This window comes from Syngnathus typhle, linkage group LG6 (assembly GCF_033458585.1).
Source record: "Syngnathus typhle isolate RoL2023-S1 ecotype Sweden linkage group LG6, RoL_Styp_1.0, whole genome shotgun sequence".
NCBI classification, from domain to species: domain Eukaryota; kingdom Metazoa; phylum Chordata; class Actinopteri; order Syngnathiformes; family Syngnathidae; genus Syngnathus; species Syngnathus typhle.
Window position 1 is genome coordinate 13,646,202 of NC_083743.1, and position 26,042 is coordinate 13,672,243.

At 41.0% G+C, this 26,042-nt stretch overlaps 1 protein-coding gene and 2 long non-coding RNA genes across 4 annotated transcripts; 1 reads left to right on the forward strand and 2 right to left on the reverse strand.

The window, feature by feature from the left end:
- Positions 1–4,186: 4,186 nt before the first annotated feature.
- On the reverse strand, positions 4,187–16,099 carry si:ch211-136a13.1 (HHIP-like protein 1). Its single transcript, XM_061280996.1, has 14 exons — positions 15,286–16,099; positions 12,500–12,764; positions 11,969–12,248; positions 11,735–11,860; positions 11,487–11,630; positions 10,558–10,670; positions 10,341–10,481; positions 9,924–9,998; positions 9,513–9,639; positions 9,281–9,426; positions 8,956–9,037; positions 8,566–8,648; positions 7,810–8,049; positions 4,187–6,402 (listed from the first exon to the last, which is right to left on the reverse strand). The coding sequence occupies exons 1-14, from the start codon at positions 15,595–15,597 to the stop codon at positions 5,666–5,668; spliced, it is 2,871 nt and encodes a 956-aa protein (XP_061136980.1). The 5' UTR covers positions 15,598–16,099; the 3' UTR covers positions 4,187–5,665.
- LOC133155563 (uncharacterized) lies at positions 14,650–26,042 on the forward strand. Of its 2 annotated transcripts, none has more exons than XR_009714697.1 (3): positions 14,650–15,017; positions 15,428–15,523; positions 25,883–26,042. It is a non-coding gene; the product is annotated as an uncharacterized LOC133155563 (long non-coding RNA). The 2 variants fall into 2 exon arrangements; XR_009714696.1 differs by lacking the exon at positions 25,883–26,042 and adding an exon at positions 16,275–16,506 and having other exon boundaries at positions 14,652–15,017.
- LOC133155562 (uncharacterized) lies at positions 19,069–21,975 on the reverse strand. Its single transcript, XR_009714695.1, has 3 exons — positions 20,217–21,975; positions 19,930–20,069; positions 19,069–19,357 (listed from the first exon to the last, which is right to left on the reverse strand). It is a non-coding gene; the product is annotated as an uncharacterized LOC133155562 (long non-coding RNA).

Sequence of the window (26,042 nt, forward strand, 5' to 3'; positions counted from 1 at the left end):
CGTCGTCATTCCCCTCTCCTCACGCTTGGCTGAGCACCTCCACGAGGCCACGTCCCGGCTAGCGTGACGTGCTCCTGTCTCAATTTGCTGCAGTATGTCAGGATAACCTGACACACTCGCCAACTTGTCTAGTGTAAAAATCCCTCATGATGAAAGCAGTGTTCTTCCCTCTGTAGAAAAGGAAGCAAGTTGTGTCCAGAGTGGCCTGTCAGCTTGAATATTTAACAGCAAACTCTTGCTGTGTTGTCACAGTTAAAGTTTCCATGCTGTCCCTGGCGTGGTGCACAAACTGACATGTTTTCTCATCTGCAGCATTTCTATTTTAGTCTTTTTTTTTTGCTCAGTGGCTTGATTTCTTCCCCCTTATGTCACAGTTTTAATCAAATGAAAAACTTCAACGTACGATTATCCAGTCTTTGTCTCCTGCAAAACAGTCTTAAGTACCTTTTAACCCATCCAGTCCTGTTCCCAGTGTCCATCAGGCATCAAATTTCCAGTGAAACTTCCCTCATGCTATCCCCACCACTTCCTCAAGCCTTGTCCACCTTTCACCTTCTTCACCCTCCAGCTTGGTGATTCACACGACCCACTGTCTCAAAGTCACTGGCTCTTTCTTGCGTCTTCTTTCTTCATCCCTCTCTGACGACTGTTAAGGTCTGCTCTATTTTTTTCCCTGTGTCGCTCTCATTTCTCCTCTATCTCTCTCGAGCCCCCCTCATGCATACAAAACACACAGTCTTTGAGCCGGTGTGAGTCATACTGCTCTCTACTCCCTTTTTTTTCCAGGAGCTAATAACTGCCCAATTTTAGAGTCTCCTCCCAAGAACTTGCCCTCAGTATGTTTTTTCCTCCCATGAGTGACAACAATGCATTTGCATCCTGCCGAAGCGTACAAATTGAGTTTTGGAGTTATGGCTTTCTCTCTTTCTTCTCAATGTTGTTTTGAAGCCTGTAAGGCACATTACAAGTGGTCTCCTCTGTAATCCACCTTGAGTGTGTGTTCAGTAATACAAGCAATCCATCAGGGCCACTTCACTCTTGGGGAAAACAGAGAAGAAGATAGAGCAATGATCAGCAGGGAGACTCTAAGTATATAAGACTTGAAGGATGTAGAGATGAATAAAAGAAAATAGAGCGATGCCCTCAGGATCTGTGGAAGTGACTCTATGAGGAGATATGGAGGGGAGGAAGAATTCAAGGGTGCAGGAGGCATGCTCGTGTGGGTGGAATGTTGAGGAGATGTAAAATGGATATGGAGAGGAGAGAGGAGGAGCTTTCCTGGCAAAGGAAAGAGAGTGATGGATAGATGGGAGAAGGAGAGATGAAGACATATGGACAGAGTTATGGATGGATAGTTGGCTGCTTTTATGAGATCCAAGCAAATCCAGAAAATACCTCCTCAGGCCTTTACTAGTATTCAGCTCGTTTTATATTGGATCAATTTGTTGAATATTTTACCTGAATGGGAGTCCTGCTGCTCTCTTTCGTTATTGCTTCTCTCCATCCTTCTGCCCGCTCTTGCAGCCCCAGTCTGTGCTATCTCTGAAACGCAGCATCGCTCTCCCTGCCTCCGCTGCCCACCCTCTTCTCGACATCTCCCCCTCCCTCGCTCTCAACCCCACACATCCCATATTTACCCCCCTCTGCCTTTATTTTTTCTCGCCTCCATCCATCCGTCCTCCATCACCTTTTTTTTCCCCTTCCTCTGTTCCTCTTTCATCACAAGTTCACAACAGAGCCTCAACCGGTCTATATACACTTTGCCCGCCTTTTTGGCTTGATTCTTCCACCCGCCCCTCCCTGTGAAGCAAGGAAGCTTCCAGAACAGCGGCGACAAGCTCAGAAAGTGGAAAGCTTTGTGAACATGGGAACACCATTCACAATCCTGCTACATGAATTCAACACTCCCAATACATTGTAGATTATGCATGACCATGCTGAGTAAACACAAGCTGACAGGCGCTTGCTTCATCTGGCAGTCAAAAACACAAACATTGCAGAAAAATGGGAATGTGGCAAGTAAAGTGTTTGTATGCATACCTGAGCAACATGTATTTCTCCAACACTGTGACGGGCGGCATCGATAATATACTGTAAGAGGCTTTCCTCCAGCGAGAGACCGCAGCTATAAATCATTGAAAGAATAAACCAGGACACATAGATCCCATGTCGTATGCTATTATGGGACGCACACAGAGACAGAGTCAAACACATATGACGGTGAAGAGGAAATATTCTCATTTAAAATGAAATGTTGGACAAAGATTGACTGGATCATTGAACCGATATATGAAATATCGGCTACATTTATGATCTTTGACCATAGAGTGTGTGTGTGTCTTTGTGTGTGCGTGCATATGCTTGAGTGCTTTGTATATCTGTGTTTGCATTGTGTATTCTCGTGTGTTGGTTAGAGCGGAACCACTAGCCTCAAGCATCATTCAAGACTACCATCTGTGCAGCCACCCAGCCAGTGAGTGAGTGAGTGAGTGAGTGAGTGAGTGAGTGAGTGAGTGAGTGAGTGAGTGAGTGAGTGAGTGAGTGAGTGAGTGAGTGAGTGAGTGAGAGAGAGAGAGAGAGAGAGAGAGAGAGAGAGAGAGAGAGAGAGAGAGAGAGAGAGAGAGAGAGAGAGAGAGAGAGAGAGAGAGAGAGAGAGAGAGAGAGAGAGAGAGAGAGAGAGAGAGAGAGAGAGAGAGACTAGAAGCAACATGTGCAACTGGGCTTAGACGCAAGGAGACTCTACACCGGAAGCCCTCAGGCCTATGTACTTTCCTCCCGGGTCTTCACCCCATACCTTAACAGCTGCACCTCAGGACATCAGTCGGAAAAAACTATCAAGTTTACACACGATGGCTGATGCCCTCTTGCAATTCACCTGCATCGCGGAGTCCTTCCTCTTCCTTTGTGTGCGTGTCATCTGCTTCTCTTCCTATAGTGGATATAAAAGTCTAAAAGTTCACAGAACACTTCCCTGTTCAAATGTCAGATTTTATGTGATGAGACCAAAATGAACTATGTCAAAAAAATCCTCCATTAACATCCCCTATAAAATGCGTAACCCATTGGAATAATAAAGCCATTGAACTGAGAAGAAAAAAAGACATAAAGTGCATGTTTACACCTTTACTTAAATGTTATTGTATTCTGAATCAAACAACCATCATGTAAAAGACACAGTTTATTAGACTACTCAACTTCTGATCAGAAAGGGCCATTGGTACGCTTCTTACTCTTTCTTCTTCATCCTCCATCTAACTGTTACCTAGTAAATAAATAAAAATACCGACCGGCTGGAATAATTCAGTGCAACAATTGCATGCTAAAAACCTGGGAGATTAATTCTAAAATTAAACACATGCATATCTGTGAATTCACAGAACAAACCTCCAAGTAGTAATCTGGGTCAAGACGCACTCATGTACAGTTCACAGATGACTGAACAGTGTTGTAGCTCTTCCAAGCGTTGCTGTCTGGGACTGCAAGATGTTGGCTCATGGGGAATATATGCTTCATGTAGTGGTTAGTGGTTCCGAGTGGGATGTATTTTGCTGTACTGTCGAAACTATGCAGGGCATGTTTATGTGAAGCATTTGACTCAGTAGAAGTTTATAAGCAGCTCTTGTATTGAGTCATCTCATTATACCCTATGGTGCAAGTGGTCATGATTTTATTACAGGTTTGGGTGAATCTAAATGTTACATTTCAGATAGTAAAGAAGACTCCACAGTGATGATTTTGACCTGAAGAATCCACAGTGATGATTTTGACCATAATCATGTCAGGTATTTTAGCAGAAACGTAAGGGTTAATTTATTAACTGCATTTGAGCAAGCACACGTTATTATTTATCACTCTCTCTCTTTATTACTTTATGTGCCTTAGTTCTGTCAGGATCTGTCTTTGTTCATTTGGTGTTCATATTTTTTGTCATGTTTTGCCAAGTGTCCCTTTGTTATTGTCTATCCCGGATTATTAGGTCGACCTGTACTTATCACCAGGGTCCCTTGTGTCTTCCAGATGGGTCCCTCAACCTTTTGTTTCTTGTCAAGGTTTTCCTCATTGGCTCGTCATTTTTGTTCCGTTTCCCTCTAGTGAGTGCCATTCGTTCTGATTCTACTGCTTTAAATTGTATTTTTAATACCAATTTAAACCAATTTAGAATAAACAAACATAGGACAGAAAAAGATACATTTTGCTGTTGTCTTTATTAACATCATAACCACTCTTTGTTCAGAGTGGAAATTACATTCAAAATACAGAATGTCCAGCATTTTCACTTTACTTGAACTTTGTGTAGTACATTCAATATAACATCTGAAAATCTGCAAAAGATAGACCTGCTGAAAATATACCGTAGAAAAAACAAATAAACAAAATAAAAAATATATCATCTCAGATAACAATTGACTGTAAACCAATGGTGGACTTTTTCCAATCTGCAAAGAGGTCGGATAAAAGATCAAACTATATATATATCTAGCTGGTGGTTAAAAACGAATGGATTGCATTTGACTGATTCCTACAATTATTGGTAACATATTTGTTATCAGTATGGTATGAAATGCCCTTGGAGCCCTTTCCAGCCAGTGGTGAGCAGTCAGGGTAAATAAGTCCGTCTCTGTTCGCCCCAGAAGCCCTGACCTCCATCCATCCATCCATTTTTTATACCGCTTGTCCCCCAGGGGTTGTGGGCGTGAGGGAGCCTATCCCAGCAGTCATCAAGCAGTAGGCGGGGGACACCCTGAACCGGTTGCCAGCCAATTGCAGGGCACACAGAGACAAACAACCATTCACACTCGCACTCACACCTAGGGACAATTTGGAGTGCTTAATTGGCCTACCAAGCATGTTTTTGGGATGTGGGAGGAAACTGGAGTGCCCGGAGAAAACCCACACGGGCACGGGGAGAACATGCAAACTCCACACAGTCTGCGGTGGAATCAAACTGGCACCCTCCTAACTGTGAGGCGGACGTGCTAACCAGTGTTCCACCGAGCCCTGACCTACATTCATATAAATTAATTCTAATATTTTTTCACATATTGCAAATAATTCCCAAATAACTTATTCCCAATAAACTATTCCCTTTATTTAATAGTGCTTCTCTGGGCTCCACTGCTTTTAATATATGTACCATTTGGAAGTAGGAGTTTCTCTCCAATAAGATTGGAGCGTCTATCAGCTCATAAAAAATATTAGCAAAGAGACTGATTTGTTAACCAATCAGATTTCAGATTTGTTCTCACTAGGCCAACTAGCTGGCTCTTGAAGACGTCAGCATTTTCCCATTCTGATTGGTTGACGAGTAAAATGTGTCTGAAGTGATACATGCACAATAATAATCAGAATTTCTGGCCAGTATGATGGATTTTCTTTAAATGTTTTGTCATGATATTCGAGGAATAAACATTGTGAATTCCTTGAGAAAACGTACATAGCATTGCATAGTATTAATAATTTCTGTAATTGCGATCTGATAGTGGTGGTATTAGGTGGTGCATCAGTCCGGAAAGTCTCCATTGAAGACCCAGGTACCACATGCATGGCCCGTTCAACACAAATATGCAACTACCAATAAAGTGTGACAGTTGTGACAACCTATATAATATCCACGGCAGTTTTCGACTCGACAGTATTCTTCTCCGGCCAGGTCTCTGTACTGAGGCTAACCACAGATCACCCCCACATCCTCTGCGTGCGAACAGTTGTGCTTCCCAACTCTGGACCGCTTGCACTCGAGCAGCGACGTCTCCCCGCCCTCACACTCCACGTCATCCAAGTAGATCCTGACGCTGCGATCCGCCTGGCCTAGCGCTGCCCTTTTCAGAACAGCGAGCGCCGTGCTGAAGCCCAGCTGTCGACACACTACCGTACCCGCCTTAGTGGTGAAAAGGTCGTCGCACACTGTGCCCCACTCTCCACGGATAAAGATCTCAATTCGGCCTCGGTCCGACAGACCATCTGGGCTTACCAAACGAACCGAGCCAACACGCATCCTTCCACCCGCTCTTACTCTTTTGTAATCGTAGCCCCTGCTTCCTCCCCTGGGCCTCTTATTCACTTGGTTACCGTCATACCCTTCTGTGTTGTCTGTCTTCTCTACTAACCCAAGCTTCCCTTCTTCTGTTTTTGTCTGAGTGGTATATATTGGCGGTCTCTGAGGCTTATGGGATGTGGGCTTCGGGGTCCAATATGATGGCCGCGGCGTTGTCCACCTCCTTGGATAACGTCCAGTGGTCAAAGCCGTGTAGGTTTGCTTTGTGGACAGAGGAGGAGGCCGTAGCAAGGTTCGGGAAGCGGTAGTAGGGTGGGGTTGAGGGGGTCTCATATATCTTCTTGTCAAAGTGGCCATTGTGGTTTGAGTCCGTGAGGAGGCTGCAGTGTAGAGAGCCGAGCGATAACCTGAGGGAGAGACAGAATCACCCTCTTTACTTTAATACCTCACTGAAGCCATTCAAAGTAGTATAGGTGAAGGGAACAGGTAAAGACAGACACACAAGGATCATTGTCCAAACCGAGGCTGATGCAGAAACATTTATTCCAAATAAATAATGCCAAAGTAACGGATTTAAATTAAAGTAGTGCAAATGTTAACATAAAAAAGGCACAAGGTATACAACTTGCTTAAGACTCGTGTACCAGCCAAAGAAAGTTAAGTGGCATTTCCACTACAACCGAATTCAATCATAGCAAAACCTTTATCAACATGCACGACATCCACTACAATACCTGATGTTTGTAATGAGAACATACAGTAAGCGGAAAACTGCTGAAATTTATTAAATAATTTTAATTTTAATAAAATATTTAGAAATAATTGCTTAAAACTGAATATTTCTGATTACTTAACGTTAAAACATTTTAATAATGGAAATACATGTATGTCTGCTGTTTAGCAGAATTACCTATGCGATTGTCTAGAGTTGTGTGCAAAAAAAAAAAGTGTCAATTAAATACTGTATTTTTTAAGACCCTGTAAGGAGAATTCAGATATTTGCTACTGTTGGAGTAAAGGAATTTGATTGCCACGTAGGGTGTGGTTGGGGGGGCAGACGGTAGACCTGCCCATCATGCCTCAGAAATTAAAGACCAGCTTCATTTTCCATGATTTTGAAGCCTCATTTTATAGGTTTGAATTTTTTTAAAGGCTTGTTAATAACACTTTTCTGAGGGGTTGATTTGCACTTTACTAACTTTAAAATCCATCATTCTCCATTGAGACATATCAGTTCAATTGAGAGAAATTTAAATAATTAAATTATAGTATATACTGCACAGTAAAACATAAAACTCAAGTTCATTGTACAGAACAAATATTTAACATTCTGTGCAATGTGAACTAAGCGTCTGGTATAATTAATCAGATTTTACTCATGATTATTTTAAATCTACCCTGAAACACGTTAAATTACAAGCAAAAGTAGAAAGCAAAAAAATAAGGTACGAAAGGGCCCAATAAATATATAACTGAAAGAAAAGCATAGCTTTATTAAATATCAATCTATTTATAGTAATTCATAATTTACTTTTGAAAAATATCCATGAAATAGGCGTCTGAGTATTGTCTTTCAGTTATTTGTGAGCAAGACATAGCAGCTGGGCTGCGATTGCAAACAACTGACATTTTACAGTTTAAGAAGTAACCCATGATAAATAACTAGTAATTGCGTATTAAAATGAAAAATAAATTGAGAGTGGTGCCGAAGAAAAGGCCCGGTGGGACACTCATGTGCACGGCTTGACTGGTGGATTGAATGTTGGTCCTAACAATGGACTTGTTTTGATAGAAGGGTGTACCAGTAAGCCTACCGGTGGGTGTAGCTTTGACCAAGGTGGTGCGAGCCTTTGTTGATGGTGTTGTTCTTATTGTTGGTGGAGGTGTCCTTTTGTGTTTTCTCGTAGGTGCAGGTGTTGGTGGTTGGGGCAAGGGTTGTCTTGTTCTTGGTGGCAGTATTGTAATTCTTCTTGTTGTTGTTCTGGTTGGTGGTATTTTTCTTGCCGTTGTCGTGGGCACCGGTGTGGTCGTCGGCTTCTTATCGATCACAAATTCTGACAAAGATTTTAAAAATTATAGATTAAAATTAAATTAAAAGTGTAAATTATACTTTTATATATGCATTAACTGATAAATACACAGTTTAGCTTATCTGTAGACAAAAGGTTTCAAATCCAGGAATCATACCAGATCAACAAGAGGACATATAATAAAAAAAAAAAAAAAAATCCAGGAAAGAAATGGAAGACGAAGCAATGCAACAAATCCAGCATAAAGTCTGCCTATTTAATGAACTACAGAGTAACATGGAAGAAGGCAGGCAATTTTAATATCCATCAACTAATCAATGGATTGATCGCAGTGTACCTAGATTTACCTTCTTCTGCAACTAACACCAAATTAATTGGTTACTAAATAGTGGCACGGTTCCAATTTAACCAGAAACAAATAGGCTGCTGGGACCCTTTTGGAATGTACCTCAATAAAAGCAAAAAGTAGTTTGGTAAAAAAAGCAAGGAAGGTGGTTGTGGACACAAGGATACAGAAAGAGTGTTGTAGGTTTAGCTTACCTTCTTTGGGATAGAAGTGAAGTAATTTCCCCTTTATCTTTACTGGGGAAGGCTTGATGGCACATCGACCTGGTGGAGCTCGCCTGTGAGAAAGATCATCATCATATAAACTATTTAGAATTTTTGAGCTTTTGCTCTGTGTTTTTTATCATATTAATTTAGTCGGTGTGGTTAAACCTATCACTAAAATTAACAGAGGCTCTATGGTTTTATTTCTTTTTTGTTTTATTTATTTTTTGTTCCTTTTTAAGCACATATTTCAGATAAAAAAACATATGCACTGAACGTGCACGCACAGACTCACAGGTGATCTCTTGATGAAACAAACAACGGCAACAATTACACTCCATAAGCCTGAAAGTAGAATGGAAGATGTGTGACAGTACTCACCTGGAGGGATCCACGATTTTATAAATAATCCCTGCTCTGGCTGTTGCACTTGGAGCACCAGTGGCAAGAAAGTACAATTCACCTTAATGGATTGAAAAGAGGGAGACAAAATGAGATAAAACATTCCAAGATGAAAAATAAACTCGACCCTAAAATCTATTTACCGTTTGTGTCAATGAAGTTGAATAAGTGATTTACCGAACCACTAAAATTTACTATGACACAAAATATTACGTATTTATTTATGAACTGAAGCATGAATTCAGATGCTGATATATAGTCTAGAAAATGATAAGACAGATGTAAAATACATCTGAGTCCTTACCCGCCTCATCCTCTGCAAAAGAAATGATGTATTTATAGTAGCTGTTGATGAGTTTGGGGAACATGCAGGTCTGGTCTCTTCCCATACAGATCTCGTTGTACTGCCATTCACCTGTTGCCTCATTCTCCTTCAAGGACATCAGACGCCTGCGGAGCAATACATTTAACTCATACATTCGCATATACACATTCAAATGGCTGCACAGACGTTTCTACACGACAGAAGTGCGCACCCGCTCATGAAGTCCCCGAAGATGTAGAGTCCATTCAGGTTGGGCATCTGGCAACCTCTGTAGATGTATCCCCCTGTCACTGATTTGCCCAACTTGTGGGGGTAGGCAAAGATGGGCAAGATGTCATCTGTGTAACATAGAGCACATTTATCATTACACAACAGTCTACAATGTATTCAATTATACACAAAAAGCAAAAGCGTTAGATAGAAGCAGGATGGTACAGTCTGGATTGGTTGCCATTCAATTGCATTGCAAGCTGGCTGAATTAAACAATTCTGAGTGCAACTGGACATGTTTTACAGCACCATATATTTGGTAACAATGGAAAACCTCTCACTGGTTTGCGGCAGTTTTCTGTGCAGCACTATTCAAGTAAACAACATAAAAAGTGAAATAAAGCCGCCTCACCCAGCGAAGAGTTACGACAGAGTTTGCGATCGAAGCAGCTGAAGCCTTCTTTTGCTCTCCATCCATAATTGCCTCCTTAAAAGACATGGTACTGTCAGTGGAACCATTTCTATAAAATGACAGCTCAAAAGTGACGTTAAATAATGAAACGAATCGGTCAGATTTACAACATAATCATAGGAGCATGTTTTTACATAGATGACTGTTACCTATTTGTCTCGCAAGATCCATCATAAAGTACTATAATGCAGACATTTTTAGAGAACCCTCAGAATTTTTCCAAGGTTTTTACATAGGAGTGTATCACGCTTATAAAAATGACCGAGGGAACTCTTTTATTGAATATGTTGGTCTGCTAAATTTCTTAAGAACTGTATACATTTTTTGGAAAGGGATGTGACTTGGATTTGAATGTACCTTTAAGTATGAGGTCTATTTCCTCAAATTTGTTCTGCCCTACATCTCCACAAAACATTCTGCCTCGACCAACGCCGGTCTTCGGATCTCCACGGTCAATCGAGCAACGCCACATGTTGCGCACGCCGTACGCATAAATCTCTGCAAGGAGATGTTTACATCAATTAAATCATCTGAAGTGTTTGTAAAATTACTATAAGACTGTTGAGCATGTTACCTGGGAAGCTACCCTTCTCTCCGACAAATGGGTTGTCTGAAGGGATGCTGTACGGGGCACCATCATCATTATTGTTGATGTCAATCCGTAGCACCTTTCCAAGAAGTGTTGACCTCGAAAAGTAGAGTGAGAAAATACAGAATGTGTCGTCGTGATGATTTTGTTTTCCTTACGCTAACTCTACCTTGAGCCACCCTAGCAACAATCAACCCAGGCAAACGGACACATCTCTTCAATCGAATTATCAAATTGATTTCAGTAGATTGTAGCTACCGCTTCCAGTAGCCTTTTCTCTCTCCCCAAACTCCCCTCCTCACAACCTTCCAAATACCAAAGTGTGGCAGCCCGCAATCTTAGTGTCAATATTGGACTTGGCCAAGTGTATCCTCCTTCATTCCCAACAGAGTTAAACTGCGTGTCAACACAACCACTCAGAGACAGCGAAACTGTAGCTGTCTGAAGAGGTTTTCAGGTCGCAATCACCGGACCACTAAAAAGATGCTAAATCAATGTCTTTCATGCGAGGGTTTCATGAGACGGACTAGTAATAAAGGAAAATTATTCTGCACAAAGATGAAATACGTCTATTTATTTCAAACTCGTATAATTTCAAAAGTAATTCATGACACATACTTATTTTTCTTGCTATTTATGATAAAACTGTTATGCGACATCAATCTTTGAATACAAACAAATAAGTCATAGCCACAATGCCCGCTTTTGCTTGGAGAAACTTAATGGCAGTGAATGATGACATTTAATAGCATTGGTTTTTAAATTGCATACTGTAACTTAAAGAAATAAAAATAATGAGTCGAATAAAGCATAAATATTTACCACTTGTAATAAATATTTCACAAGCGCAAATGAATATGTCTCGCAAGTACTTGTGAGAGAGATATTGATACACACGATTTGATATTACTCACTTATTCTGTGAGTTGCCAAATTTTCCAAAAGGGTCCCCGGCCCGACCGCCGTCACCAATGAAGATGTACAGATATCCGTCATGGCCAAATAAAAGCTGCCCCCCGTTATGATTGGATGCGGGTTCTCTCAGCTCCAGGAGGGTTCTACAGTGAGGGGCAAGAACAAAAGCATGAGTTTGACTCAGAATGGTGCATGTGCAGTCAGCACTCAGAGTATCAATATCGCCCAAAATGATCCTCCTTCACACCTCTCTGAGTTGTGGTCAAGTTGGTTGTCATCATGTACCGACAGTGTGAACTCGCTGATGCGTATCCTCTCCTCCTTCTTGACAGACACTGAGTAGTAAACATAAGCTTTTCTCACAGTGGTGAACCTGCAAGTAAGCAGATACGCAATCAGGAAGTCTATGGTGTGAGGAAGTTATTATTTCTTTCAACTGTCAGAACTTGCATGGTGTGCAAAAAAACGTCAGCGTACCAACCTTGGATGCAAGGCGATGCACAGGAATCCCCTCTCGTCTCCAGCCCAAGGTGATGTAAGGACAGCCCGAGTGAGGTTGAGGAATGGCCGATCTATCCTGGAGCCGTTGGGCAGGTAGACCCACACGTAGCCCAGTTGCTCAGCCACAAAGAAACGATGTGTACCGTCATCTGCGTGGATCATAGCCACCGGGTTCCGGAGCCCGTTTGCAACTTCCTGCAGGCATATCTCTAGACAGCCCTCGGCGTCCTCTCGAACCAAACCCAGGTTAGCATTCAGTTCTGCGTAACAAAAGTGGTGTCAAGCTGTCAACAAAGTGTGCGTATCACAAAGATATTTGGAGATACCAAGAAAGTTTTTTAACATAACATCATGAAACAATTATACTCATTTCGTCAGGAGGCCTTTTAATTCAGTGCGCTTTGCTTGTGATTACACGACGGGAATGTGACAAGATACTTGTTCTGGCGTGTCTCATTCAGTTTCCACATTTTATGTGAGTCAAAACATCCTTGTGTTTGTGTAGCCCTACCTGCATTTGTCAAGACATTAGGGTAGCAGTACTGATTGTCTTTCAGCTCCAGAAATTCACAGAAGAGGCTGTGATTTTCTTCGAGAGTGGCGGACAGATTTGCATACTGCCCAGGGTACCCCTTGTCGTCCAGGAGAAGACTCAGTGTGTATCTACACTGGTTCCAGTAGTCATTGCAGTAGTTGCCACACAGTCCGGGCAAAATGCGCATGGGTGTGTTAGCATCTTCTGCGTCGTACAGGTGGGCAGCATATGGTGAACACTCCTGCACAGGGTGAACAATTTATTATTGCACTCAGACTTTGACGGCATTTGTCATCGATTTAACTCAATGAATCAACTTATGGACCAAAGCAAATAATTCCACGAGAAGTTCACCGACGGCAAACAGACTTTTCGGCTGTTTTTCCGCTAACTCAATGATGTCATCAGTTTGCATCAGAAAACTTGGCTTCATGTAACAAAAACAATGACTGAATGAATGACTTTATTATGCTATTTATATTAAATTGGGCAAACAGATCACTGCAAACAGCTGTGGCAGAGAAATACCTAAATGTTGATTTTGGATGTTTTCTTTCCACTCGACTGAACGAGGACACACAAAAAAAACTCCAACTCTTAAACTTGAACGAGACATTAAGCACGTTTGTGTCTTTATGCGGTCAAAGATGATTTCCTTAATTCACTGAAGAAAAAAAAAAAGAAGCTTTTTTTTGACAAGCTGTACACCTTTGTTAGCACGAAAAAATAAGCATGGCAATCGTTTGTAACATACATAAATAGAGGACGTGTGTGTTTATTGCCCTGCAGCTGCCTCATCAAAGTCCAGCCAGGCTTTGGTTATACAGTTGTGCGTGTGTGTGTGTGTCTGCGTGTGTGTGTAGCATGATATAAATGGATCCAAGACAAGGTTCAGCCGGTTATTAAGTCAAAACCACTCTCTCTACCACACCCAGAAGGGTGAAATAAAGGCACACAAAATTCAAACCATGGTGTGGTTGAGGCTGTGAACTTGCCTTTCTGACAAGAAAAGACTATATTTGACGGTTGTTAATCTTGATTGCTGACGCTTATGGTTAAGTGTATTATCATATTTATTAGTTCATGGAAAAACTAGACTGTATCATCGCCAGAGTGTATTTACCTCCCCAGTTTATTTTTTTCTTCAAGGCAAATGACATCATTGTACTGATGGAATGGGTTGATGTTTGTTTCAAGGATTTTTTTTGTCAGCACATGACATATAACGGTATTGTTTGGAACATCTCTGTTTTTAGATTGAGATGTGTTTTAAGAGTACCTATGTTCTCACATGAGCCAAAAAAAACATTTTATCAATAATCTGCCCTCTGTTGGTATATAAGTGATACGTGACTGAGTCATTTGACTGCAACTCAGCTTGATGCAGTGGTGATGCAGTAAATGAACACTTTGGTGGGGAATCTAATTTCACAGCAGGCTATGTTGGACAATTACAGTACACCATTTTCATTGTGACATGCTCCGACCAAACAAATAACAGCTAATAACTATTTTCCATGATCACAAACAATGGGGTTTAAGCATTTACGAGATACGATAATCATCATAATAAAACGGTTTGCGTTTTCATGATACATGCAGTAACTCTGAATGCACCAATCCTTTTAATTTCAGGGTTGGTCGTTTTAAACACACAAACACAAACACACATTCGTTCCACCACAAAAGAAAGTTTCTATTTCGGTTGTATCAACCCGAGTTTATCTCCTGTGCAGTGTATTTGTTATCTAATTCAAAATCTTTTCTTTGATTTCTTCTTCATCTCTTGCACAGGAAATTAAAATATCCTGTCCCCTGGGCAGAAGAGGATGTGGATGTTTGTTTGGTCCGTTAGGTTTGGGGGGGGGGGGGGGGGGGGATCTCTCACACTCTCACTGATATAATATATATGAAGTATTCTGTTAATTTACTTCAAGTAGTTAATTTGAGCTGCCTTCTTTCTGTGCTGATTTGAGAGCACCCCTGTAGACTGTAATTAGTGTTGTGTTAGAAACCTATACTTTGGAAGTCAAGATATGTCATTGTCTTGACATCGTGCATTTTTTATGTTCCGTTAAGTCCGATCAGAGTTTTATGAGTCAATCTTTAGCTGCGCTAGGCACCTTTTAATTCACGCTTACGTAGTTACAGTTCTAAGTTGCACAACTAGGATTCAATTATGCAATCGGCAGGCGGGACTAGCTTTAAGGCTCGCTGCATGTGCCAGGAAGCGAATCGTGGGAGTTTTGAGTGCCAGCGAGGACCGCTGAGCGTAGAAAATAGACCTAAATGCGGAAATGGACAGCTGTTTATTAGGTTTGCAAGTCCTCTGCGAAAAAATCGGAGCAGACTGGTGCAGTGTGAGTCATTGTTTTCAAAATAGCTTTAAGTGCTACTCATTCAGACCACGTCTGCTGCCTCACAAGTTCGAGTAGCGTGCATCTTAATGTGATCGGTCATTCAATCCTCTAATGAGAATGAACATTCTTGAAAGGTATTATATTAAAACATTATATAAGACACCAAAAGTGTATTATGTGGTTTCTTTCATATAACAATGAAAAGTTACACTCAACTTTATTTAGCTTTGAAAGCTGAAGCGCGCTTAGTTTTGCTTTGATACATTGCAAGTGATGTGTTATATGTGCGTGCATATGTATCAATTGTCTTCTTTTTTTTTTAGCAGTGTGATCGTAGAGCCTATCAGTCAAATCGCTATCATCTATTCACTAGTCAATAATCACAATAGAACGGATTCTTACCTGGCAGAGGATGCTGCGTATGTACCTTCCGCAGGTGACATAACCAGAATGATCAAAGTGCTCCATGATCGTGTAAAACCGGATTGACAACTGATGATCCTGTTCGTCATCACAGCATCCGAATTTGCCGTACTCTTTGCAGAAGACCAGTGGCTTCTGGGGCTCGAACGGTGGCTTGTAATCTAAACACTGAGGATGACAGCCCCCCCACCCCGCTTGGGTGAGCAGCAGCAAGATGGTAAGAAGGAGATGCGGTGGAAAGTCCCATCCTGGGATCTGGTGTTGGTTCATGGTGCATTTTGCCATGGTCATTTTCTTTTAAATACAATTCAGTAGGGTTCGACTTAACTTGCTAGTAAAGTGCAGCTTGTGAATGCTGTGTATGTGAAGTTCGATGTAAATAAAAACAAAACAGTGTTGTGAATAGGCGTCATGGGAGAATATGCATATTCAACACCACTATTAAATTTAGATGAAATAACGTCTGATTGTCAAGCGGTGATGATGTTCCAGGAGTTTAGTGCGTGTGCATCAAACACACTGACCGCTCATCACACCTGCCTGCAAAATTGTCCGACAGCTCACTTGGGGTAATTTTGAACAGCCCACCCGCATATCACACCTGCATGACAAGCTTTTCTAAGAGTAACAAAAGAAAAAGAAAGTTCCAGTGATCCAGGTCCAGTGCTTTCTTTGAGAAAACTGCAGCGCATCTGCTCAGGTGATATGTTGATGTTTCCGCTGCAGTCCTCAATGTCTCCCCAAAAAGTGTCAATCCTTGATCATCAACCTTGAAGAAAGTTCAGAATCCTCATGCCTGTCACATGACAAATTGCCCAAAACATTTGCCGGATGCTGAGCAATCCTTACGAAAGCAGCCACATGGTAAAGATGCAACCCAGGCTCCCCAGAGGTGCAAACCACTAAAAACTAAAAAAGGAAATGAATGCCTAACGTTGCTTTCTGACTGTCCTGTTTTGTTTTCTCAGGACATGTGCTCGCTAGCTACGGTGATCGGACAGCCTAAATCTAGACAGCAGGGGAGAGAGAGCTCCTTTCATTTCATTCCGACATGCAGCGAGCCACGCTGCAGCTCACTCGAGGTCCCTCCCTCTTTGCGTCTTTCCTCCACCTCCTGTCCGCGTCTCGCTTCTCTGCCTTTACTCGCCTCCAAACACACAAGCATTCCATGTGGTCTGCGTTGCCCTGAAGTTGCAACTTTCCAACTCCCCCTCCCCATCTCTACCCATTTCTACCCTCCTCAGCATTCCCAGACCACCTCTCTTGTCTCTGTCGTTCCCAGACGCATTCACATAAATGCTTGCGTGCTTGCGTACGTGCGTGCGTGCGTCATGCGCGTGTGCGTCGTGCATGCGTGTGTGTGTGTCGGGCTGATGAATCAGGACGTGTCTTGGGAGGAGAGGCCTATGGAGTCTTTTCTGCATTAATTTTGTGTTTTTATTGGGGAAGACTAACAGTTTTGCTTTTAAAAGTCGGGTCTTTTCTAAGTGCTGCATGGGGTGTGACATTTGTTAGAATTGCCAATATTGTAGTTGCGTCTACGGTCTACCGCGTTTAACGATATGCATTTGTGTTCAGCATTAACTGAAAAAAAATCCTGATTCTGTGCTGCACATAATCAGGGTTTTTTAGTTTTGCAAGACAAAACAGCGTATGAATGCAACTATTGTCTGTAGCCTACCTTGTGTGTTGCACTTTCTAGATCAGATCTAAGAGAATTTATTGGTGTGTGGATATGGCGGGACCATCTGGGTCTCATTAAGTCACCCCTGAGCGTGGGACCCCCATCGTCACACACCTTTATCTGACTGGATGACCGCCAGACACCTTATCAGTTTGCAGTCGAAAAGCTACTTAATCCACATCTTGGCGGTGACTGCATTCAGCCATTTTTCCATGAAGTAAAACCGCATACACCCACAATTCTAATGAGCTCATCCTTAGTCAGACTGAGCTGCTGAGTAAGTGTTTTGTAAAAAAGTAGTACGCAAAACACAGCTTAAAAGCAATTGTCGTTGATTTACCACTGTGATGAATCCACATGAATGTTGCATAGTCATTAGATTACTAAACTCAGGAGGTGCAATAAACAGTCTTGCCAACTTGAACATCTACAAAACGGCTTGTTAACATCTAACAAAGTGGTCGTGGTCATTAATAGACTATTGAATCAATGTAAGTGGATTACTATAATAAATGTTTTTAGAGTGTGATCAGCCACTAAGAGTGGAATGGGTAACTGAACTTCATTTCATGCAGCTATTCTCATTCTCATATTGGTTACCATTAGATTGCAATCGTGGCCGATTGCACGGTTGGTCCCAATCCTGCATAAAACAAAAACGGGTGTGTTGCATCACAAAGTACATTCTGCTCTATAATTATCCCGACCCAAAATTAATTTGAATGAGTCTCTGGGGCGACAGACAAGCTGAAAGTCACAACAATAAGATTGCACATTCATTTCAGTCTCAAGGCTTCAAAATCGTCCTTCATTTTGTGTTTCATATCTGCACCTGCCTGGCATTACAACCTTGAATGCAAATTGTTGCGTCTTCGAGATAGCGCAAATAGTTTGGGAAAGCTACAGCCTGCTCAAGGTCATCAGCTGCTGTTTGGAGTACATTTCTTGATGTTTGTTACCAATGGGGTCCTGCTACCTCTTAGATAGTATTTTACATTGAGGGGAGAAATTACAATTACTATCTTGAAAGTGGTGTTATTCAGATACACACGTTATTGTACTTTTTTTCATGTTCAACTTTATTGTCCAAAGATAATAATCTGGCTAAAATGCAGTTGAAATTTCTTTCAATTCAGTTGTCAGACATATTTTGACTTTGTTGGCCTGATAGCTAAAATATTTAGTCTACAGCCATGTGGGAATGCCGGAATTAAAAAAAAAAAATAGAGAAACTAATAATTGTATAATTCCAGATAACAGCAGTCTCGAACATTAAATTTTCTCTTCCATTTTGGTAATTCCCCTTTCTGTTGATCACTTCGACCTCTAAAGAGTGAATAAGGGAATAAAACAAAATTCCATTTTGCTTAAGGGATGTCGTGTACTTCACAAATTAGTCTTGTTTTTCTTTCTTTGTTATCTATTCTAGATTTATGTTTTACTCACCTGTGGGGACACAAAAACATGCACATAATTCAATGCAAGACAAAACACGTCTCGTCTTACCTTGTTATTTTAATTAAGTTATTTTACAAGTGATTCACAAAGTGCGTTGTCAGTAGAAAGAAATCTCAAGGTTAAACCCCCCCCCCCCCCCTTCGGAAAACATTGATAATCATGCATATTAAATGAAATGCAATAAATGCATTGTATAGATTGGTTAAAAAAAATACATTGGCACAAATTACGTAATATACATTAACATTTAGGGTGGCTCGGTGAACCACTGGTTAGCACGTCCGCCTCACAGTTAGGAGGGTGCCAGTTCGATTCCACCTCCGACCCTCCCTGTGTGGAGTTTGGATGTCCTCCCCGTGCTCGCGTGGGTTTTCTCCGGTCACTCCGGTTTCCTCCCACATCCCAAAAACATGCTTGGTAGGCCAATTGAGCACTCCAAATTGCTCCTAGGTGTGAGTGTGAGTGCGGATAGTTGTTCGTCTCTGTGTGGCCTGCGATTGGCTGGCAACCGGTTCAGGGTGTCCCCCGCCTACTGCCCAATGACTGCCGGGATAGGCTCCAGCACGCCCGCGACCCCGTGGCGACAAGCGGTATAGAAAATGAATGGATGGACATTAACATTTACTGTATATTTAAAATAGTTTAATAGTTTGTGCGGCTCAATTGTGCAATGATGCTGCTGTCGTTTTGTTTTTTTTTCTCTGTAAACGCGATTCAGCCATTTGAAGAAAAAAAAGCTCTTTGTTTCTTGTTGTACTGCCAGATGACAATGTGTTCCTTGTTCCATCTCATTTAAAGGGGCAAAAAATATGTCGATGGTCCCAAATAGTTCTGAGGAGTTGTTGACACCATGCTCAGACCAACTTCATGCATGGAGTCATTCTTTGTCAAGACCTTTTTGCAGGATATCTGTTAAATAAGGGAACAAGATAATGATACTCAGTTAGTCCCGTTAGGAAAGTATTCATTGTTGAGTTTTGCTAGCTGAAAATGCAAAATGTTTGTACATAGTTTTTGTTACAATGCAGACAATGACCTTTGTTAAAAGGTCAAATAAAAAGTTAGTGATACATTATTTGATGCACGTTTAATGTTCTGAAAATCAAACTGACAAAATTCTTTATGTGTTCAAGAGTAAGAGAAGCAGTGATTAACTCCCACTGCTCCCCTGTCAGCTTGAGTCATTCAACTTGTTATGCTGCCATCTTGAGTTGCCATCCACTCTGGATCTTCACTTTTCTAGTGACATTCTGCATATGACCTTTGGCGTTGGGATGTCTTTGTATTCACGGAGAAATGATATGGCATGCATCACTTTGTCATAAATCTAGTTTGGCACACCGTCGAAAGACAATTGTGTTACAAACAGAGAGGCCACCATAAATTAAATCACTAAAGATTTCCTCATCTTCATCAATACATGAATACCAACACTGAAGAGAAACTAGAACAAGTCACTGACCATGGAATGGTTCACTCACCACACTTTTGTTCAGTTCCCACTCGGATGATTGTAAATGTGAAAGGTTGTCTGTCACTCTGTGTCCAATGATTTACTGGCAGTGGCAATCCATCCATCAACAGCCCCTTGTCCAAATCAACCCCGTTTTCCGGACCACCCCTAAAGAGAATAAGCGATATAGAAAATGGAAGAATGAATGGATAAAATAGAACATGCAGGAATGAAAATGCATATACACTTAGTGTTCACTCATCATGTATCTACAGTGGCAAATCGTGTGAGCCTTTACTGAGAAAATCAACTCACGTTTCTTTGTGCGTAGGTCGGCCTGGTGAGGAGGGTGTAATGTCCCCAAAATCCAGTTTTATCCATTGGCGTCCGTGTGCTCTTCTTTGTGGAATCCACAGGGCTGGAAGTTCTACACAACACTTGACTTGACACTGACTGACAGGCAGGCAGGTCATGGACAATGGCCTGACCTTTGAGTAATCACAAAGCTACAAAGTCACTGTCCAAGGCCCGTTGTGCATTTATAAAGTAAAGGAAAGCCGAACTGTTAATAGGCTCTAGAGTAGGGCCAGTGCCTGCGGAGCTGCCTGGTTCCCCAGAGGGCTGCAACAAATATTGTGTAACAATACAAACAAACCTTTTTGATCAACTCTGAGAAATACAGAGGGAAAAACAATGTTAAAACTCTTTTCTTGTGGCATCATCTAGCAAATTCTTGCTCTCCAACATGTCATATCGTATTCCATCATCTTTTTCCTGTGTTTCTCCTTCTGACCTGCCCTCTTATGCCTCAACTTTGAAGCGATTACCGACAAACAGTCTGACAGTCATGCACGCGTGTTGAACTCATCTCTCTCTTTTTCTTAATTGCCCCTTTTCCAGGATGACTGCAACCTCATCTCAGCCCATTTCCTTTTACTGCCATCTCATTTTTTTCTTTGTAGCGAGCTTGGTTCAATTCAGTCTGCAAACTCATGCAAGACTAACATCAATGAGACGAGTTCAAATCCTCTCTAATGGGCTCCACGAGGAGTCTTCCCTCGAGCACACTACGGGAGGGAGAGATGGAGAATAAAACAACATCAGAAACTGAAGATCCGAGAATAAGAGCCATGCAACAGAATATTACGCTGTAGAGAGCTGACAGGATGGTGGCAGAGTTTACACGGAGTTTCAACTCAACTGAGATATGGATCTCTAAGCATATAGCCACACTGTGCATAGTCAATATACATTAAATTATAGCAGAATGATGCAGGAAATTGCTTATGATTTTAATCTTGCCAAGTATTCTGGCCTGAGTAAGTTTTTATATAGTATTAACTACTGAGATTTGTTTCCTCTTTTAAATTTTCTTTCTACAGTATTTGTCCTTTGTCATTAAATGACAAATCAGTTCCTTTACAATCACTTCCTGACATCTAGAGGTCGTAACTACTGTGGCCACTAGAGGTCCTCATACACAGAGCCAAAAAGACTGTAAAGTGACAATTGATTCTGTTTGGGGAGACAAACAGGGAGAGATGTGAAGTATATGTTTGACTTGGATTATCTTTTGTTGCTGTAATTTTCGATGACCGCCCTCATTTACGGACCTCCGGCCTACAACTGGCATAAAATTCGGCCTCGGTATTTGTGACGACTGTATTTTTTAAATTATTCATTTGTGAAAAACAGATTTGGATTATGCAATCTAGAAGTACACTTCTATTAGGGATGCAACATTTTATAGCCAAACCTGCAGCTCACGGGCGATGCTTTTTCATTTTTTTTTGGTATTGTGTGTATTACGTTTGAGTTGATCCAAGGGTTTGCTTTAAATTTTAGTCAAGAGAGAACCATGTGTGAAATTTGCTGCAGCCCAAAGTGAGTTTCATTTCATATCCAGTTTTCTAAAAATATATCTACAGGAAAAAAATGGTTTATTTCCAGAATGTTTTTCACTGTGGGAAAAAAGTAAGGCTATTATTTCTCATTCTAGAAAAAAATAATCTCAATTATATTCAGGATGTACAAGACTCCCCATCCTGGGAAATCCTTGCTCCAGCTTGTCAGAAGGCACAGGCACAAACGACAGCCACCACCACTATGTTGCCGATGGTTGCCAGGACAGCAACCCACAGCCAAATTGTGTCACTGGATACTTTGCCATCATCTTCCGTCTCTGAGGGTCGGGAGTAGCCAGCATTGAGGTTGGAAGTCGACGTCTGCAAAGACGTGTTGCCATTATAGGGAGAATCCATGAAGGCACCGCTCACAGCCGGGAAATGCTGTCAGGACAAGAAGAGGGGAAATTAAAATTTTCATTTATAGGTTCTGAGCTCATAAACACAATACAGTGATAAGAACAACATGATTGAACAACAAAAAGCTCTTTTCAGGGGCTTCTAACCTCACAGCTGCGTCGGGTTCAGGAAAGCGCTGCTGTACAATAAACAGCAATCTACATCTCTGTAGGTTTAATTCGCAGAGGATTAACAGTCTGCCCCAGGTTAGAAAGTTTTGCTTTCCTCACGCACAAACTAGCAGAGAAAGCCACAGAGAGAACTAGTGAGGCAGGAAATGAATCCCAGTTTCTTCAGCTGTTGAGTAACATGTATTTATTATTTATTAGATTTTTTTTAACATAGCCTCTGCAGAAAGACAACACGACAAATGCAATCTGTTGGCAATACATAACACACGGCACATTTAGTCACAGTCTGTTCAGTGACCATTAATAACTCGAGCTTTGACTTTTTAACTTGGGGGTGTTTCAGCAAGTTAAAGCCCAAAATTCAACAGTAGCCCTATGACTATTATGAAAGTCAAATCTGGATTTGCATGGTTTGGCACAAGGACAATTTGGAAATTTTGTTGTCCTTCTGTGGGATATTTCTGCGGGCCACAATGATCAAATATTAGTCAGCACTCAGAGTGTGAGTGTGAGTGGGGTCATTATTCGTTTGTCTACAAACACGAACAGTGTTCACTTGGCAGTGTCTCAACTGAGTCAAGTTCCTGCTTTAAGCGGTCTCTCGTGAGTCCACTTTTGTGCTCAACCTCAGACTGGAGGGAAAATTGAGGACAGAGTGATGTGACGACAAAGACAGCAATGTCATTCTTGTCATCTCCAAATTTAACAAAGGAAATGGGATGGATTATATCCAGTGTGTCTACTATATTTTTTGCCTATTCTGGCCCTTTTTTAACTGCACATCTCTACAAAATACCAAAAGAAGGAAACCTCAGCCCAGCTTTAAAGTTGGACAAAACTTGCACTTGGCAGTGCCTTTAGTGTTATAGTTACACACAATTACTGGATAGTGTGTGTTTTCTCAGATTAACAAGGTAACAAGGCCATAGGCGTGTGCCCATTAAGAGTGTGCCCGCAAGAAAGGCGAGCAGCACATATTTATCCCATACTACTGTTGGGCCATATTGACAATCTTAACCATTATGATTTTCTTTTTTGCAAACTCCTCCTTTTAGTGCCAAGTAGAAATAGATAATGAAGGACTTTGTGTATTAATTGCCAGATGACTTTCTGGGTAATAATCGTGTTGCTGTATAACACATTTTTTTTACGCTGATTCCAAAAAATATCTTTACTTTTTTTAGCAAATTGGATTTCTGAGAGATTTTCATATGTTGTATTCTTTCATTCTTCTTTCCTGAGGAAAAAACAGATTGTATTTCGGTGATTAAAATATGGCACCAAGAGCATTCCCACATCTGCTGCTTATTATTTGTATTTTATACTAAGTGTCTCAGAGGGTTTATCAGGTTCAAAGAAAGATTTCGGGGAGAGAGACCACAACGTCGAAGGTCAGATGTCATTTGACAATGGTACACTAGAAAACATATCAACTGCCACAGCGCATATGTGAATCAGACTTCACGCCAAAACTAGACAAATGTTTCCTCGCAAGACAGCACTGAACTTTTTCCCCCTCTCATTAAAACGTCTCAGCCTTGCGGCTGTGTCTCTTTCTGAAGAAAAACGGTGCCGACATGGCATCAACAAAAACAGGAGAGCAACAGTGTGAGCATAGCACAAGTGGGATGTTCATATCCTTTTCAGGGAAATTAGAAAAATCTAGTTAGACCAGCGGGATATGTACTGATATTGACGTGGCCCCATCAGGCATTGTGTCATGACACATTACACCAGAATGTCCAGAATGCTTTGCCCAATTTCCATTCAGGCGCAACCAGGCTCGTGCCCACATAAAAATCAGGATAGGCAAGCATGTCCACATGCCCCGTCTACTCTACGAAAATAGATCCACAAATTTTCTGGCTGCAAAAGTTACTATCAGGAAGACTCATTCTCCCGCTGTCCATGCAAATGCAATTACACATTCATAGCACTTGGAGCAAAGCCTTACATTTCTTACGTCTGCCTCTTCTCTCTTTCTAAACGTCACGACTGGCAAGGACGATTCTGCTCAGGGCAGAGGCGTAGCCAAGCCGGGGTTGAAAAAAATCGAGCTTTTTCGATTCTTCATTTTCATGCCGTTCTTTTCTTTCGGTCTTGCGCGAATGTGCTTGCGCTATTCTATGTACGCGATGGTATCCATTCACCGTTTGCCTCCCGGACCCGGATGTCGTTTTAGCGATCAGCGAACGGCGTGGGTGATTTTTTTTCCTGTGGGCGTGCGCCCCTACTGGAAAAATTCCTGGCTACGCCTCTGGCTCATATCATATTGAAGCACATATAATTAGGGAACACACACAAACACACACGAGCTAGAATCTAGCTGCTAGATGAAGGGGTCACAAGCTGTTCATTCACAGGAAAGTTCGAGTTACATAAGATTTTTGGAACATCTTTCAATACCTGTAAACTGACAGATAGAACAGGGGCATTGGGATAATTTTGAATATTGTGAAAGAGTTAGTTCAGGAGTAATATATTTAAATAAATCCTTTAAAGATTCATTAAACATATGGCAAGATATATTTTTTGCACAACTTTCCTCATTTATGATGCATATAAAAAATATGATTGTTAATGTTTGATTTAATATTATAATTCCTTGAAATGTTGGATTTTGTATTGGCTATAAAATAGCTGATAAATTTAAAAATAGAAAAGTCTGAAATAATCTATTGTGTGTGGTGAATCTAGATATGATTTTTACTTTTTAAATTGAGCTACTAAAATGAGATTTTCATAATCCAGCCATCCATTTTCCAGAACCGCTTTTCCAAACGGGGGTTGCGGAGGTCAATATTACAAAGTATTTTTTTTAGGTGCACCTGTATGTCTTTTGTGTGTCCACAATTGCCGAAGGCCAATCAAGTGAGGGCTAGACGGACAGCATACATCATAAATACGTTATACTAGTAATAACAATTTTATGATATAGAGTCATTTAAAAAATCTATAGCAGACCAGTCATAAGAATAATGTGAGACCATACAAGAAGGGCTTTATGGAAGAGGAATGAGTAATTTTCATCTGAATTCACCTTTTCCTACCAAAATGCGTAGACAAAATATTCAACACTTGAATTTACTAAAAGTATTTAAAATAAAGTATTGTACTTGTACTTTGTCATATTAAGAAATAAGAATGCTCTTTAATAGTTTTCACTTTTGTGAAAATTCATAAAAACAATAATCCTGTCATCATTACCAATTCTATGTGTGAGATCTTCTGCATACTTGTGTATTCATCACAGAAATACAGGATGCAAAAAAAAAAGTTCAGTTTGGGCAGCCGTGACCTACATTGGTAAGAAATCATTTCAACAACCAATGGTACACGAGTAATCATTGAAATGATAAACGGACAATTTACCTGTGGAATTGCTTGCTTTTAAAAATCAATATTTTTAATTTCACAGATATTTAATTGAGATTGAAACAGTGTTGTGCTAATGACAAAATTATTATTGGGACATGCATGTATTCATTAGTCTGTCTTTTCTAGTTTAACGTATGAATCATGGTCATCACTTTGTTTTCTCTTCTAGCGGTCCGACCAAGTTACAGAGCAATGACACCAGCTGCAGCAGTTGCACAGCGTGGACATTTGATAACACGGCCACTCAGTTAAGGACGATCAAAAGGGGAATGTTCAGTGAGATGTTAGCAGTCAGCATTAAAGAATAAAGTATAATTGCACAAAATGAA